This window comes from Fukomys damarensis, unplaced genomic scaffold (assembly GCF_012274545.1).
Source record: "Fukomys damarensis isolate Sample0158 unplaced genomic scaffold, DMR_v1.0_HiC HiC_scaffold_35, whole genome shotgun sequence".
NCBI lineage: Eukaryota > Metazoa > Chordata > Mammalia > Rodentia > Bathyergidae > Fukomys > Fukomys damarensis.
Window position 1 is genome coordinate 42,572,092 of NW_022900947.1, and position 18,508 is coordinate 42,590,599.

The window sequence follows — 18,508 nt, forward strand, 5'->3', positions numbered from 1 at the left end:
AATAAAAAATACCAACAAGATCCTTGGCATTGATGAAAATCTCCTTTTTAAGTTGAAATTTTTACTAATTTCAATGACTACAAGTGGTCTCACATTTACACAGCTTTGTGTGAACAGCATATAAAGTTTTTTATATGGTAATTTATTATACTTTTCAGTAAGTATTAGAGGAAAAAAATGAACAAAGAGACAAACGTTTATCTCAATCTTAAACTGGAACTGAATGGTCTGAGAAAACAGTCCTACAGCCTCCTGACAGTACAGGCTAGTGACAGCAGCATCAGCGCCACAGAGAGCCTGGATGCACGTGGCTTAGGCTGACTGCCCAGCTGGACCAGGCTGAAAAAAGCGAAGTGTGCAAGGCACTTGCCTCAGCTATGGAAACATCAATAATCAGGACAATATTATTTTAATGCAATATTTTAAAAATCAAAACTACTGCAAAAAATTCCATGATGGATGAAAGATTAAAATTTTTGTTTTTGTTGAGACACAGTCTATGTAGTTGACACTGACCTGGTACTCCCTATGTAGACCAGGCTGGTCTCTTGAACTCAGTGATCCTCCTGCCTCAGCCTCCTGAGTGCTGCGATTACAGGTGTGCACCACCACGCCCAGCTGAAAGATTAAAACTTTAAAGACAAGATCAGTATTACTGATTTTTCCTTTTGCCTCAGGCTCCAATGTGGCTCAGCAGGACACCCCTGCCCAGCCTTCTTCAACCCAGATGTGCATCTTATAGCAAGAACTCCAGGTAACGAATATGTACAGTAAGGCTTAAGATGCACCAACCTGAAAGGTGGGGATAGGTCATTCTTTTTGGACAGACAGCACCTAAAATGCCTGTGTTTGAGGACTGTCCAACCCAAGGATCTTGGTGGGAGGCAGCTCCCACTTCTCACCACAGATGAAACGCTTACGTGCTTTCCTGTATAGGTGTGGAACCAATTTCACTTTCAGTGGGAAGAGAATGAACTGGGAGCAACTGACCCAAAGATGGGGAACTGTGAATAAGCCTGGTAGTGAGGCCCGTGATGGCCGTGATGGGGAACAGTGCCCCGGATTAATGGTGGTGGCCATAAATTGAGCACTTATAACTTCAAGGGCAGCAGCTGTGTCTTCACCAATTTGGGGAAGAGGGCTTGAGCTATAAATCCAGCAACAACTAAAACCCACATATCAGCTTCAACTATCAACTTGAAACTGTTCTGTCTCTATCTACATTTAAAAATAAATGTGTCACTAATGTGGGTTCTAAACCCAGAGAAACATAATGAGATACATATATAAAAGAGGTTACAGATTACAAGAATTGACTTACCTGATTATGAAGGATAAGAAGTCCCACCACTGGCTGCTTGCAACCTGATACAACTCAATTTATTCCAGGCCTAAAGGCCTCCATACCAGGAATAACCCTGATACAATGTGCAAGTTTGAGAAGCAGAGAGAGGTGGTGGCTGCTGATTCAAATCTAAAGGTTAAATTAATCTGTTCTAGAAACATATTCACAGGTATACCCAGAAACTTTTACCAAGCTATCTGGGCATCTCCCTCAGTCCATTTTCTGTTGCTATAACTGAATACTACAGACTAATTTACAAAGAAAATAAGCTTATTTGGCCTATAGTTCTAATGGCTGAGCTGGAGGTCATAGGGTCACATCTGGTGAAGTCCTCTTTGCTAGTAGGGACTCTGCAGAGTCTCAAAGTGGATCAGGGCATCATGAGGTGAGACAAAACATCTCTAGTCTCTGCTTCTCTTTCTACAAAGCCACAGCCATTGGATGAGGGCCCTGCCCTGTGGCCTGATTTAACCTTCTCTCAACATCCTACCTCACATCCAAATACCACAGCTGGATAAAGTTTTTACCTTTTTAATACCTCACAACGAGGATTAAGTTTCAACACGAATTTTGATGGGACATTCTAACTACAGCAGCATCTCTTAGAAACAAATTATTTTTTTCACTTAAATTTTTTAAAACAGGGGCCAGGAGTTAATTCAGTGGTTCCACCACCTGCTTTGCAAGTACAAGGACCAGAGTTCGATCCCCAGCACAAAAAAAAAAAAAAAATTTTTAAACATAAAATTAACCATTACACCTAAAAGAAAGCACTGTTGAATACATTGATCTGTTTTGTTCTCACCTAAAAATTTTGCTCTTCCTACAAGAAATAAAATGTGGTGGTTCTCTATAAAAATATAATCAAATGTATTAACCAAAATATAAACTCTAATATAAAATAAGACTATCTGCATGCTCTGTAATGGTAAATTTTTAAAAAACATCTTACAGATAGTACAAATACAATCAGGGACTATACTTGATTATTTTTGATTGCTAATTAGTAAATCCAAACAGTAAATATAATTATTTCTACATCCAATAATGAGCAACGATTCCCAGATGACAGGAGAAGAAAAGATTTCTCCAGGAAGTTCATATACACTTTGTAACTGTCCACTCTCAGATCCCAAGATCCATAATTTTCCATCAGTAGATGCTGCTGCCAGCAACAGTTCACTGTTAGAATTGTGGTTATGAAAAGCAAATGGTGTTGCATAAACCCTTGAAGTAGTTTCAAATTTCCACTGAAGGTGTCCTTTCATGTTACAACAGTAGATAAAGCAATCGTGGGACCCAAAAAATATTTCTTGCTCTGATGCTAAGATACATGGGGAAGAAAAGATTGGTCCACTGGTAGAGTACTGCCAAACCTGTAAAGGGAAATTAAAGCAAAAATAATTCACTCAGCTCATTGCAACAATTCTCCTTTATATTTTAGCTTTATGAAGGTTTTTCATATAAATGTAAGATATGTAGGCTATTTGGTAACTACACCTACAGAAAACAATGGCTCCTGGACAACGCATGTATTTGCATAGCTTTTCCAGCACATGCAAGGCTCTGAGTTCAATTCTTTAATATCATAAAGAAAAAAAATGGCTGCTTTTGAAAAGTAGTTCCTGTGTATTAGAGTTCTATCCCAGTGGTAAAGTCCACAGACAAAACACACTGGAGCATTAGTACTACATGACTGCTTGTTATGTATAATATTACGAAGCACAACTGTGAACCCAATCAAAACTTATTCCTTATATGTTCAGAGACAATGATTCACAGATGGCCTGTGGAGTTTTTCAAAGTATCTTATTGAAATTTGCATCTTACTCTCATCTCCAAATGTTGGGAGAAGGAAATAAATAGGCTAAAAGAAAAAATTATGTGCTATAATTTAAATGAGCGCTTTAAAGAAAAAAGCTGTAAGTTGTGTGTCTGCCCTGTGGATATACATTATTTCCTTATTCCAAAGCTACTATACAGACTAACCTGTTGGCCAAAATTCTTAAGACACATGGGAGGAACAAAAGACCTAAGTTTAAAGTATTATTTCCACATGCTGAGTAATAGCAGCATGGGGAGGGAAACCGTGTTATATTCACAGATATAATTTGGAATCTAAATTCTATCTCTGACTTGTATAAAATCATTTTCATTTTCCTATGGCTTATCCAATTAAAAAAAGGGGGAGTCACAGCATGTGCTATGCATCTCTTGTTTTTCAAGAATCACAGGTAAAAACATATTCAAACTATCTTGTACATAAAAAATATTAAAAGATAAGATTTCAACACAAAGGACTGTTGCACATAGCAAAAGGAACCACCAGCTATGAAGGGTGAATATACAATAAAAAGGTTCCAGAATCAAGCCTAGCTATCAATGGTCTAATTCTGTAGGAGGAGCCAAGGCACTCAACCCACAAGATGATCACCTAAATTGAGCCCATGGCCATAAATGTCTGGAAATGATAGTTACCTATAGCTACTTATAGAAGAAGAGAATGCGTTGCCAAGGAAAGAGGTAATGTAAGCCAGAATACTACTCTGTTTGTTAGACATGAAATTGAGGAACAGGGCCTCTGAACAAGGGAATGCTGGTTGCACAAGATTTTGGTTTTCTTGTTAAAAGGAAAAGGCTTCTTCCAACTTATAAAAAATTTTTTATTAGTACATGTTTGCAGTACATAATGACTACATTTATTGAGGAAGATTGACACATATACATAACACACCTCAATTCTTTTATCCCCTTCCCTGTTTTTAACTTTTTTTTCCAGAATCAGATTTATTTATTGTGTAAGTCTTTATCAAATTAATTACCAAACAGATTAACATTCAGACTAACAGGCCAAAAATATATAAAACACATAAAACAATTACACTAAATAAATGTATACTTTTAGAAACATTAGCTATGCCTTTCAACTTTTGTAACTTCCACAAAAGTTACCACAGAATTGGGAAACACTACTAAGATTTTAAAAATGGGGAAAGAGATGGCAAAAGTAGAATAGTGCTTGGGTAGAAATCTCAAACCCAGTACATTATCATTTAAACAATAAGAGAACCATGATGAAAAAACTGAACTAGTCGCAATACAATCAGCTGAATAATGATGTTTGAAATTTTAGTTCACCATCAATCATCTACTACGCCTTTAAGAAAGATATGTAAAGCTGGGCATGGTGGTGCATGCCAAGTAATCCCTGTAATCCTAGAATTCAAGAAGACAGCTGTAAGAAAAAAACAAAGAAAGATGTGTAAAACAGAATGAGATCTTTGTACCTGCTCTCCCGAGTGAGTAAAGCAGAGTAAGTTCCCGTCAACACAGCCAATACAAATGTACTGTCGGCAACACCGAGGGGAAGAGAAGAGAGGTTTTCCACAGGAATGTTTCCAAATTGTGTTCCCAGTAGCCTGTCATGGGCAAAAAACAATTCACAGCATTTAAAAGTATTCCATTAGTCAACTGTCATTTTTAAAACAAACTCACAAATCTCCTAAGGCAGAGGCAGAACCTCAGAAACTGCCACAGTGGCATGCTGACATTAAAAGGAGCTAGCATATATGAAAAAACTAGGATAAAAACTTGCAAAAAGGCTAAAAACTAGCATATAAGACCTAGCTGTATAATGAAGAAACAAGCATTAAATATGGGGAAAAAAATCTATCCTTACAATGAACAATAAGGTTTTAAAATTATTATAAAAATTCTGTCTTACATTTTTCCTCCCTGGTACCAGGGATTGAACACAGGACCTATACTCGCCAGGCAGGCACGGCACCACTGAGCAATATCCCTGGCCCATGTTAAAATTTTAAAAATAAGTTAGAAAACACACATATCAATTCAGATTTTCTCATCTTTCTGGACTTAATGTTGATCATTTTTTTTTTTTTTTTGGCACTGGGGATCGAACTCTGGTCTTTGTGCTCGCGAGGCAGGTGGCAGAACCACTGAGTTAAATCCCTGGCCCTTGGTTGATCATTTTTAATGAATTCTGGTTGTCATAAATAAATTAGACCTAATTGAAAACTGCTCAAACATTTCAAATCCAAAGCAAACATAAAATTTTTTTAAAACACAGGTAGTAAAATCAATACAATAATTTTATTCTTACAGGATCTACAGCCAGTAAGAGACCTCTCAGGGTAGCACAATACAAATGATGTGGATTCAGGCTCAAACAAGGAGAAGAAAAGACAGCTCCTTCACATTGTATCTTCCAAACACACTTCTTTTTCTGCAAATACAAATGCAAATTAACTGGGTTTTGCTGGTGGTTAATAAATCTATGCTTCCTACAGAGAATTTTAACTTTACTATAAAATACATACCCACTAGGGAGAATCAAGTTAGTATAAAGACTAAATAAAGGACAAAATTTAAAGATACTTTTAAAATTTTAGCATCTTTTGCTTTTTTTCAGGTATACCATTTAATATAGTTGAAATCATGGTCAATGTTTAATTTGGTATCATGTTTTTCTCGTTTTTATTTTGTAAAATAACTTTAACATAAGTTGAATGTACAATATCCCACATAGGGGCAGGGGATTTAGCTCAGTGGTGCTATGCCTGCCTGGCAAGTGTCAAGTCCTGAGTTCAATTCCCGGAACAAAACAAAACAAAACAAAATCCCACATAAATATAAAATAATTTATTTCTCTACCATCATTTGGAACCAACAATTACTGGTTTTACTGGTCCCAAAAGATTTTTTTTTTCCTCATTGAGTTTATGGGTACACTTTAGGTATACAGTACAGTTACATTCATCACTGAGATCTTGTACCTCTACATGACAGGTCTTGGTTCTCATTTTTTCCCCTTGTCCCTGCCCTCCCTTCACCCCTCCTCCCGTTCCCCCTTCAAACACTTCATTTCCATTGTTTCATTTTCTCATATTTTTTTCTTTTCCCTTATTAGCTTTCCCCTACCCTACCCACTTTCCCTACACCTTTAGCCCCTTTCTTCTTAATTCACATTGTCTATTATATCATTAGGATCTTATGTACTATTATAGTTTATTCACACCAGAGATCACTGTGTATTAGAAATACACAGCTTGGTAAATGTGTTTGTCTGTGTTTCTGATTATTTTGCTAGGACAGAATCCTAGGAAAAAAATTTTACAGAATTAAAGAAAATGAAATTGTTACCTAAGGCCAAACTGTTTTCCCAAGAGGCCTCAACAGTTACAACTTCCAACTACTCTCATCAGCATTAATGTTATCATTCCAACATTTTTTCCAATCTTTCTGTTTCTCTGTCTCCTAATTTATGAAACATTTACATACATTTGCTAACCATGTCCTCATAAAGTATTGTTTATGTCCCTTATTTTATACGTAAGTTTTTGTACTTATCTTAATTTGCATTTGCTCTTTATTTTCATTTATATTTATAAATACTAACACCTATAACACTTTTAAGTATAAATGAGCTTTAGCCTTTTTACAGTTATTTCCAAATTTTTCCCAGCTTGTTTCCTTTATAGTCCATAAATAAATTTTTATATTTTTATGTAATCAGGTCTTAAAATATCGTACTGATATTTTTGTGATGTTTTTCTGTTGTCAGGATAGTAATTCTAAATTCTTTACTTTTGAAAAGTTACTTGTGGTAAATTTGATAAGAAGTTTAAAAAGTCTTAAGATATTAAAACTTAATTCACCCTTCTTTCCAAATGCTGACCTTGGCAACAGTAACCACCTGTTCCCTAGACTCCACAGTACCCGGCAGTTTCTCACTCTTCTATGCTTATGGTGTGAGAGTGACAAGGTAAATTCTTACATAAATATCTAAAGCATACACGCGCTGGTCATGAGATCCAATGTAAATGAGTCCTGTGGTCGGGTCTGCAGTTGCTGAGCTTTTGACAGTGTCCTCAGTAGTAAACATCCAGTACTTTTCTCCACTATTACTTTTCAGAACATAAACTAGTCCATTATAACAGCCTACAAAGAAACAAAATATAAAAGATAAGGTTTAGATGCGTCCCTAGAAAATAACTGCTCAACCTAAATCATGACAGTATATATTCAATGCACTTCATAAGAACTTAGGCTCACTCATCTGACTTAATTTTCAGCCATATAAATAAGGAACATAGAAGCCACCTGTGTAAAAATCCTACTCAGTGATGACATCTGAGTTTTCCTAAGCACTGTATTATAAAGAGCTTCCAGGAAAAACAAAGCACACTGAGGCAGAGAAGTTTTGACAGAGCCAAGTCAAATTTCATTACGGCCGGTATTGGGCAAGCAGCCCAGCATCACCGGGCCTCAGGTTATTCTGCAGAATGTGAATTCATTTATTTCCAGGGTTATATATCAATACTACAACATAGACAGATGTTCAAAGCATAGAAGGTGTTCAAGAAACGCTAACAATAACAGTCAATGTTCCCTGAGCACTTACTCCTTAAGGTGCTAAAGATTTTTGTTTTTGTTTTTTGAGACAGTGTCTCACTATGTAATCTAGGCTGGACTTGAATATGCTAAGTAACCCAGTATGGCCTCATATTCACAATCCTCCTGCCTCAGCCTCCTGAGTGCTTGGATTATAGGCATGCACCATCTTACAGTGCTCATCTAACTATTTTGTATCTATTAATTCATTTAATCCTCACAGTGAAGCAAATGCTAATATATTCATACTTTACTGATGTCACAAAAACACAGAGAGGTTAAATTACTACAGCAAAATTACAAAGTTAGTATGCAATATAGCCAGGCATGGTAGCACATGCCCATAATCCAACACTTTGGAAAGTTGAGGCAGGAGAATTTCAAGTTCAAGCCCAGCCTGAGCAACTTAGCTATTTAGGGAAACCCTCTCTCAAAATGAAAAACAATTAAAAGGGCTTTAAAATACTCAGTGTAAAGGGCCTGGGTTCAAAAAGAAATGACAGAACCAGGACTTAAATCTATGAAGTCAAGCTCTACAGCCTATGTTCTTAACTACACTCAGCTGCTTTCCCCAAATTGCTGTCTTCTAAGTCCAAAAGCCTAGTTGGAAGGAATAAAAATCTACAAATCCTCCTGTCCCCAGGATGCATATAGATCAGAGGAAGCAGGTTCTGAGAATGGCTATTTAGGGCAACTTCATTTGTCTCCACTCTCTCCCATGGTCATCAAATTCAGATTCAAGTGGATCCCAGCTAGGGTAGCACAAGTAGGAAGATACATTCCTAGGCACTCAGTCTAAAAAGCTTTGATAAACAGATTCTGCGGCCATAGAAAGTGAAACTTAGATGGGGAAATAGAGTGATAATCAGGCAGAGACATTACATTCAGGACCCCAATATTCCTATGTAAAAGTCATATAGCTTAATGAAAATGAGCAGCAGCTAGTAGCCAACACTTATGGACTCTCTGTGCCAGGTAGGATGGTGCACACTTGTAATCCCACTGAGGGAGGTTAAGACGGCTCACCTGAACAACTCAGTGAGACCTTGTCACAAACTAAAAAATAAAAAAGGCTTGGAATATAGTTCAGTGGTACAATGTCCCCTAGGTTCAATCCCCAGTACCAAAGGTGGGGGGGAGTTAAGTGCCTGGAAATGTACTCATGGATTCAAAAGCAATTATCTCACCTAATTCTAAAATCTCTTTGATGATTGTGGTTTTAAAATAGGTCTACAAATTCTTTGTTGCTCTTCTTTTCAAGAGGCGGGGCCTAATTTATCTCCCCTTCAATGTGTACTGGTCATACTGATATACTTCTACTGAAAAGAATGAAGCAAAAATGAAGGCATACAAGTCAAGAGCTCAGGGCATAAAAGGTACTGTGCTCCTCAAGTACTCTAGGGCCACCCACCACTCCGGGAAGATACTGTCATACTGGGAAGGCACTGTAGCAGCCAACCCAGAGGCTCCAGTGGCAAAACCCAAAGATTCTTGCCAAGAACCAGCAATGAACTGAGAATTTCTGTTAACAGTGATATGAATGAGCCATCTTGGAAAGCGGATTTTCCAGGCCAAGTAAAGCCTTCACCTAGTTACAGAAGCATGAGCCCCTAAGCCAGAATGGCCAGCTAAACTGCTCCTAAACTCCTGACCCACAGAAACTGTGAGATGGTAAATGTTTGTCCTCCTGGGTAATTAGGTTTTGGGATAATGCAATACAGCAACTTTTATTTGTTTGTTTCCACTTTACTCATGAGAAAATGGAAGTTCTAAAAAATCTAGCAACTTCACAAAGGTCACAAAGCTTGTGATAACAATAAGGCTAGGTCCAAATCCAGTGCTCTGACCACAAGGCGCACAGTTAATCAAAACTGAGTTAACTACTATTCTTTGACAGCAACCAAAACCACCATACATAGGTATTTTTAAAACTTAACTTTGTCCTAACAGCATTATTCTATGATAATTCAATTTAACTCTACAAGCCTCAAATTTAAAACTTACCCACTACAATAAAGTTTCCACACATAGAAACACATGCTGATGACTCAATTCGATCTCCCAAAATCTGTTCCCATTTCACCTTCCCAGAGCATAAATCAACTGCCTTCATTCTGTGGGAATGCGAGCCAATGTACACAGTTATAGATGAATCATCACCAGCTGGTATGACAACCAGAGGGGAGGCGTCTACACATTTGCCTGTGTCTGACCTCCACCTCACACATATCTCCATTTTCTCAGCCTTTGTAACAAGGTTCCCCTCTTCAAAAACTTTTTTAACACAGTTTGGACCTTTTGACTTCTTAATGACAGGTGGAGGATTTAAGCTTTTCAAATTTTTAATGTCAGTCTGTGAAATTAAATCAGGGGAATGGGCTAAAGGATGATGTCCTAACTCAGTTAAAGATGTAGAAGTATTCACAGACAAAATCTGACTCCCTCTGCTGAGTGAAATAAAAGCATATATCTCTTTGTTACTGAAAGGCCAGGCAGACTTCTGATGTAAAGATTTTCCACTGGCTTCCTCTTCATCAGTGTCACTGAGTTTCCTTTTGGTGGCATAAGTCTTGGTGAATGTCGGGTCTTCAACTGCAAACACTGTTTGAAGGATGTAATTATAAATCTCTAAAATGGAACTTTTGAGAATAATTTCGAGAAGGCCTGGTACTGGTGTACCAACAAGTTGTTCAATCTCACTGAGAAGCCGTATGGACTTTAGGGAATCTCCACCATTATTTAAGAAAAGTGACTCATCAGGAACCTTCAACAAATCTTCTGGGAGACTCAGAATAGACTAGAGACAGAGAAAGGAAAAATTCGGTGAAGGCCCCAAACCAAAGTAATGTATAGAGATAATCATAAGTGCATTAAAGATATGGACATATAAAACAAAATGGGGCTGGGCATAGAGCTCAGAGGTAAACCACTTGCCTAGCATATGCAAAGGCCCTAAGTTTGATCCCCACCCTATAAAAAAGTAATAATAAAATCACTTTCTTTATACTTGCACTAAAGTACATCATTACTATGCTACCAATTTAATCATAAAATCTCTCTAAAACTGCAAAACATATATTCCTTTAGAGCAGTTTTTCTACCTATAAAATAAAGAATGGAGATACAAAAACTTCTGATTTACTAATTATAAAGCCCACAAGATACTAATAGCTGATACTGATGTGAGAATATTTATCCTTATCTACTTCATGTAAATCAAAATGACAAGAATCTAAAAATAAAGTAGGTATGACTTTTAACCTGATAGTCTCTAATTTTATAGACAAAACTAAACAAATACATTCTCTTTTAAGAACCTTTTAGGAAAAAAAAACTATATTTTAAGAAAAGCTATTTGACTATTGAAACATACATAGAAAAAAAATTTCCCTTAAGCAGAAACACATATGTTGTCACTGAAAGTTCCAGAGCAGATAACGGATTATGGCATAGCAAGGTATGGCTGCTTCACAGCTCTGACAAAAGCATCACTATACTCACTGTCCCTCTCAGGGAAAACTATGTCAAGACAGCCTTTGTCTACATGTGCCTTTTTTTTTATTGGCACACGTCTGCAATGCATAAGAATCCACTCATGGTGGGGATATATACATATCTCGTCTTAATCTTTTTTATTTCCTTTACTCTCTCCTCCCTCCTCTCTCCCTCAACCTGTGCCTTTTTCCCCCTCTCTTTAACTCATGCTTTTCACTCCTCAAAGATACATATTTCTTTGCTGGAGCTTAATCTAATCTTGCAGTAGAGAACTGAGCCTTTATTTCAATACAAACTAAATAAATGAACCAATACTATCTGACACCTGCATAGCAATAACATTTTTATCAGATTAAGACGCTGATATTCCCTCAAATGAACTCTTTACAAAAATGAATTTGTATTTCAAAAATTGTACCTTCCACAAACACTGTAATTTTTCCCAAAGATCCTCTTTTCCTTCAAATTTATTCTCTGTCTTCAAGTTTACATAGTCTAAATATATCTTGTTTAACTCAGAGACATCAACTTTGCCTTAAAGGAAAAAGAATAAGTGTTTTACAATAACATCTAAAATTTCACCCCAGAGCCTTTATATTTTCATCAGCCAAACACATTCTTCTTTAGTCACACAAATTTTTATGTCACACATATTTTTCACTGTAAAGCTTAGACATCATACGTAATCAATTATGAAGAAAAAATCCAAAGCTACCAACAATGTAGTGAAAAAGATCCAAAGCACCAAGACTGTAGTAATAGATAAGAGGAAAGGAGGAGCTAGTGTGTATCTAACATGAAGAGCTAAAGAAATGATCATTTTGCCTGGTGATGCACATCTAAAATCTCAGCACTCGGGAGGCTAAGGCAGGGAGGTCACTGCAAGTTCAAGGCCAGCCTGGACTACACAGTGAGATCCTGTCTCAAAAAACAAAAAATTCATGTGAAGCTAAGCAATTACTGTTAACTGAATGATTACTACATTTTGAACTATATGCAAAATAAATATGAAATTGAGAAGGCAATATAATGTGGTGACTAAGAGTATAGATTTTGGAGCCTAATGGTATTGGGGAGAATGTCAACTCTACCACAGTGATGGCTAATTTTATGTGTCAACTTAAGTGGGCCATGGTAACCAGATTAAACACTGTTTCTGGGCATGTCTCAGAAGGTACTTCAGGATGAAAGTAGCCTATGAATCAGTGAGCTCAGGAAGGAGCCTGTGCCCCTACCCCATCACAGTGCCTGGGTATCATCCAATCCCGTGAGGACGCCAAAAGAACAAATGGCAGTGGGAGGAGGAATTCACCTTTCCCTGCCTCAGTGTTTGACCTGTGACATCTCATGTCATCTCTGGGATTTACATCACTGGCTGCCCAATAAACTCAGACTAAATTATACCATCAGCTTTCCTGCAGACAGAGCATGGGACTTGTCAGCCTCGGCAACTGTCTGAGCACAGCATTAAATTTCCTTTTCATATATCTATCTAAGTATTAGTTCTGTTTCTCTGGAAAACCCTAATATAACTTCTAACTAGGAAAGTGATTTTGAGAAAATTACCTCACTTGTCTAAGTTTTATTTTCCTCCTCTGTATATAGGAATAAAATACCTATCCAGAGAGTTTTCTGAACATTAAATGAGTTAATTACACACAGCATTTAACAAAGGGTCTACTGCAATAAATGCTAGCATCATTTATAATAAATACATGTGGCCATTAAACTACTTATAAATACAATCAGTGGCATCCAGCACTGAACATATCTGCTTGAAATTATTTTACCATGAGATGTAAATGGCAGAGTATCAATCAACACAAGCTCATCTGGGATGGCATGATTTGGAAGACGTTTCTGCAGTTCTTTAAAGATGTCATCTTTTACTACATCATCTTTGGATACTATGAACAGAATTAATTTTTCCTGATTATACCATGTAACTGCACAAGATTCCACTTGCTGAAGTTCTTCAGCAGTCTGTAAGAGAGATTATCCCAATTTGCAAATGAGGATATTTAAAAGTGAACTTTCCAAATGCTCATTTGTTATGCATAAACCCAGTACAGTTAATTTAAATTTTGGTATATACTAGTGATTTGTTAAAAATTGTTTGGTAGCATTACTAGCACACAGGGTTAATATTTCTCAAAAACAACACATCCTAAAGCAAATAAAACAATTCATTTTCACAGATCTCAAAATCCATTTTGCCACTTATTTAAAAAGCAACCAGAAGGGGCTTGGGATTTAGCTCAGTGGTGCCACCACCTGCCTTCCAAGCACAAGGACCCAAGTTCTATCCCCGGTACCAAAAAAACCCCCAAAAGCAAACAAAAAGCAACCAAATCTTCATTCTGTGAGTAAAAGCACATTGAGTTATATCTACCTGTTATTGTAATTCATCATGAATATATAAACCTTGGTTATAATAGAGATGAGAATCTGGCATAGAAATTTCATGGTGGCTGCCTCTAATGCCTACATATACTAATAGGTATTTAAACTCTAAATAGCTGCACCTGTTGAACAAGTTCAATATTAAGACGTTTGCCATGACGTTTGATCTGACTGTCCTTCCGTCCCAGGAAAAAGATCTCTCCACCTTTCAGAGTCACAAAGTCTCCTGTGGCTCGCATTGTGCCAAGGGGTACTGTCACTTCATCATCAAGAAAACACACTCTGTTTTTACCACCTTCCAAAGACAGAAACATTGATGTTAACTTTAAAAAAAAAGGAACATATATTAAACCCCATCAAATCCAGAATATCTCCAACATTTCAGTTACCAAGTCTCAAAATCTGAAGACGGAATTCACTTTTAAATGATATTAGATAAATTCAGACACAGTAACTCCACAAACGTATTTAAAACGTGTGATTTCTTAAAACTTTTAGATTAACTAAATATAACTGTCTATAAATATAATGGTCCATTAGTTTCTAAATTAAGTTTATTAGAGTATTAGACATTATATGAGATAATTACAGTAACTTATTAAATGTTTCATGACTATGAGATTGATTAAATACTGTCACTGAAATGCACACTAACAAAGTAAATAAGGAAAATGATAAAACAAACACATCAATTTTTTCTCTTGAAAATAGTCATTCAGGTCAACAAATGTGAAACAACCTAAAAATACTTGGCCATTGCCTTCTTGAACTGTGAAACCATTTGTATCTCTGACTTCAACGACAGTTCCGAGCAGCGGAAATCCTAGTTGCACAGGAAATTCACATCTGTGAAAAACACAACCCAAAGCCGACTTAAACTTTTACAAGTATTTCTCAGTGTATTTAAATCACACTGTACCAAAGGGTGGGAAAGTTTGTTACGGTATAATACAAAGACTGCCAAACAGAAAATGTTAGGTAAAATGACTATCATGTGTTTTTATGATTTAGTAACAAAAGCTTCTAGAACGATCTTAGCACCATTTATAATAAGAAAGGTTCTAAACTTTCAACTTAAAAAAACTAGAAAAAATAATGTTTCTTAAATTATGACATCAGTGCCTGCAAAACTCTATTAGGCTGGATGTAAAGCTCAGTAGTAGAGTATATGCCAGCCTGCAAGGCCCTGGTTCAATCCCCCACCAAACAAAGTAAAAAAGTCCCACTGTTAACATTAAGATCCTAGAAAAATATGATCACTTCCCTCTCTACTTACTTGAAAGTAGAGTTAAGAATCTTCTCGGGAATCCTATAAAAGGTTGCCCAACTTGATACTTCTGTGATACCATAAATATTAAATATTTGCGTTTTATTTCCTTTTCCTATCCAGCTTTTGAGTACAGTCAGTGATGGGAATGGTTCCCCACCAAGGGCTAACACTCGAAGAGAAGTACTGGCTGATAAAACAGTGGACTTGACAAGCTGAGATCCAAATCTTCTAAGCAATGTTGGTGTTGCCTATGGGTATATTAAAAAAAATTTCATTTTTCCCCTCACTTCTTAAAAGTAAACATTGTAATATTAAGTTCAAAACTTCATATTGGAGCCAACATGAAAATCAAGACTGTGTTGAATCTGCCATGTAGCCCAATCTGGCCTGAGCACATGGCAATCCTCCTGCTTTCCAAATGCTGGGATTATAGGTGTGCGCCACCATGCCTGGATCATAGATGGCATCGTTTCGTAATGTTTTCAGATGTAGAAGGAACAATTGATCTCTGTTAGGCCTCTTTTACAAGGACACTAATCCCATTCACAAGGGCCCCATACTTATGATCTAATTATCTTCCAAAGATAATACCAACACATCGGGAATCAGATTTTAATATACAAGTTCTGGAAGGACAGAAACATTCAGACCATAATAATATCCATCATCCTTAAAATTATCTGTGTGCCACTATAAATCTTCCCATCAGAACCCGTGTCCAGAAAACTGCTGATTTATTTGTCACTGTCAATCAGCTGGCAATTTCTAGAATTTTATATAAAGGGAATAACACCACATGTAGTCTCCTGGCTTGGCTTCTTTCATATATTTCATAGTCAACATATTTTGCAATTCATCTGTGTTATGTGAATCAATAGTTTATTCCTTTTTAATTGCAGACTGATATGTATTATATGGATTAGGACTGGCTAGCACATTTCTATATAAAATTTAGGATTGATTTGCCAATTACTATAAAAAGTCTACTGGAATTTTGATAAAGATTGCATTTAATTCTATTTATAAATCAATTTGAGGAGAACCTCAATCTTTTTTTTTTTAATTGAATTTATTGGTACATTCTAGATAGAAAGTACAGTTACATTCATTACTGGGATCTTGTACCTTTACATGCCAGGTCTTGGTTCTCATTTTTTCCCCTTGTCCCCATACTCCTTTCACCCCCTCCTCCCCTCCCCACCTTCAAACACTTTAATTCCATTTTTACATTTTCTCGTATTTTTTTCCTTTTCCCTTATTCCCCTTTCCCTATTCTTCTCACTGTCCCTACACCTTTGGTCCTTTTCTTCCTATTTGCTAATTGTCCTGTTAGGATCTTGAGTACTATTTTAGTTTTTCACTAGAACCTCAATCTTGACAGTATGAAACTTCCTATCCAGGAACAATGAAATATCTATTTATTTAGGTCTTAAATTTCACCAACGTTTTATAATTTTCATTGGTTACATCTTGTATTTCTTTAAACTTACTCCTCTTTTATTATTTCTATACTATTTTTTAAAAATTACTCACTTTTAGTTTTAATAAATACAAATAAATATACATTCATAAACACAATTGAGTTTTGCATATTGAACTCACATCCTCCAAATCTGCTAAAAATGTTTTTATTAGTTCTAGTAGTCTTCCTGCTAGGCAGAAAGTTAGATATTAACAGGCTTGGAGACAGGTAGTTGAGGGCTACTTGAAAAACAAAAGGTAATAAATATTCTTTTTCTTCACCTTCATAACCATTAGCTATGGTAAAATCCATACAAGCTTGTGGTTTCAAAACTTAGCTTAAGAGAAGGTAGCCTTCTCTGAGCACTGATAAGGTCCAGGGTGGTAGGAAGTCCAGGCCATGGACCAGGGAAAGGAAAACTCAAGGACTCAAAACAGACCTAGCAAAGTAAACACAGCCAATTTTCATTGTGAAAGAACAATGACCTAGTTAAAGGGAGTAGATCAAAGGAGTGTGAACTTGGGGGTGGTATACTGCTCCTGGAGAAAGAAAAGGAGATTCCTTGAAAGAGATCATTAATCAATCACATAAATGTAACTTGAGACCTCATTCAGTGCAACTGCCACCTTGGCACTTGTCTGCCTTCATACCTGAAAGTGTGTTCTCTCTCCTTTGCTCTCTCCCCGCTTTCTTTGCATGCCCCTCTCTGGAAATCTATCATTTTGCAATAAACTCTACCTATACTCTATTTGATGGCCTACAGGTCTTGTCAGAAATTTTCTGTCAAAAACACAAGAACTGAGATGTGTCACTAGCTCCTTGTGGTATTAGAATCTGGGATCCCAGTGACATTCCCTCCGCTCCCTACCTCCCAATAGGATTTTCTATATATTGGATCAGGCTTTCTGCACATAAGTGTTTATTTCCACCGATCCAATTAATTTTAATTTCCTTTTCTCCCCCTTCCCTTTTCTCCTTGGTATGGCCTGGGTCTCAGATACCTCGCAAAAGGCTCATCTGTTCTGAAGAGGGGCCTTCGAAGGTACCTGGATCACAGGGCTTCAAACTTCATCAGTGGATTCATGCATTGATGGATTCATAATCTGAAGGTATCATTGGGAGGTGCAGGAGACTCAGCAGGTGGGGCCAACTTAAAAGGAGTAGGTGAGGGAAGCATGACTTTGGGTGCCACAGGCCAAGCCTGAAGATGGCCCTTCATTTATTTATTCCCTGCTCTTTCTCCTCCCTGCTCCCTCGCTCCTCCCTACTCCTTTTCTCCTCCATAGATTAGAGTCAAACAGACTTTGTATCCAGGGTCACACTGTAGACGCTGGATGGCACAGCCCTGGGAGACAGTTACATTGTGTCCTTCCCTGTTCCTTTCCTGCACACGCCCAAAACAATCACACTACATTTGGCCTAGGCCATGTAGCGTTAGTTGCCCTGCCTTCTCTTCCTGTTTGCCTTCCACTATAAATAAAGAGTGCGTGATGCTCCAGGAGGCCTGACAAGCTATGGTTCCACCTGGTCACAGCTATCAAGAGTAATCTCGTCCTTGTCTCCTACCACTCTCCCTGCTTCAGACAGGTCACTGTGCAGGTCACAGCACATGGGGACTGTATCTTGTCCCTGGTCCCTTGCTGTTGCTCTTTGCTTCTTTGTTTCCTGGCTGCCACAAGGTGAGCAGCTTTCTTCCATCACATCCTCCTGCAGTCATCTTTTACCTCACTATAGGCCTAAACACAATGGAACCAGCTAAAGGCTGAAACCTGTGAAACAGTGAGCCAAAATAAATCTCTCCTTTAAATTGTTATACTCAGATATTTTGTCACAGCAACAGAAAGCTGACGAACACAGCCTTATCACACTGACTACAATGCCAGAATAATATAGTAAAAGAAAACATCCTTGCCTTGTTCCCAATATTAGAATTAAAGCAGTCAGTATTTCATCAAGTATAGTAGTTTTTATAGGTATCCTTTATCAATTTGGAGATGTTCCTTCCTATTCAAAGTCTTATGAATTTGGCTCAGTGGTGCCGCTGCCTGCCTCCCAAGCACAAGATCCTGGGTTCGATCCCCAGTACCAAAAAAAAAAAAAAAAAAAAAAAAAAAAAAAT

At 37.2% G+C, this 18,508-nt stretch overlaps 1 protein-coding gene across 1 annotated transcript in view; it reads right to left on the bottom strand.

Moving 5' to 3' along the window:
* Window positions 1-2,035: 2,035 nt before the first annotated feature.
* The window catches only part of Aasdh (aminoadipate-semialdehyde dehydrogenase), a 32,265-nt gene continuing 15,792 nt past the window's right edge, over window positions 2,036-18,508 (bottom strand). Inside the window, exons 6-15 of the mRNA XM_010640269.2 lie at window positions 14,934-15,175; window positions 14,397-14,503; window positions 13,780-13,952; window positions 13,045-13,237; window positions 11,673-11,788; window positions 9,764-10,556; window positions 7,143-7,306; window positions 5,469-5,591; window positions 4,633-4,764; window positions 2,036-2,721 (exon numbers count right to left, since the gene is read on the bottom strand). Of these exons, the coding sequence (XP_010638571.1) occupies window positions 2,332-2,721; window positions 4,633-4,764; window positions 5,469-5,591; window positions 7,143-7,306; window positions 9,764-10,556; window positions 11,673-11,788; window positions 13,045-13,237; window positions 13,780-13,952; window positions 14,397-14,503; window positions 14,934-15,175 (2,433 nt within the window). The 3' untranslated portion in view covers window positions 2,036-2,331. The remainder of the gene's footprint in view (window positions 2,722-4,632; window positions 4,765-5,468; window positions 5,592-7,142; window positions 7,307-9,763; window positions 10,557-11,672; window positions 11,789-13,044; window positions 13,238-13,779; window positions 13,953-14,396; window positions 14,504-14,933; window positions 15,176-18,508) is intronic.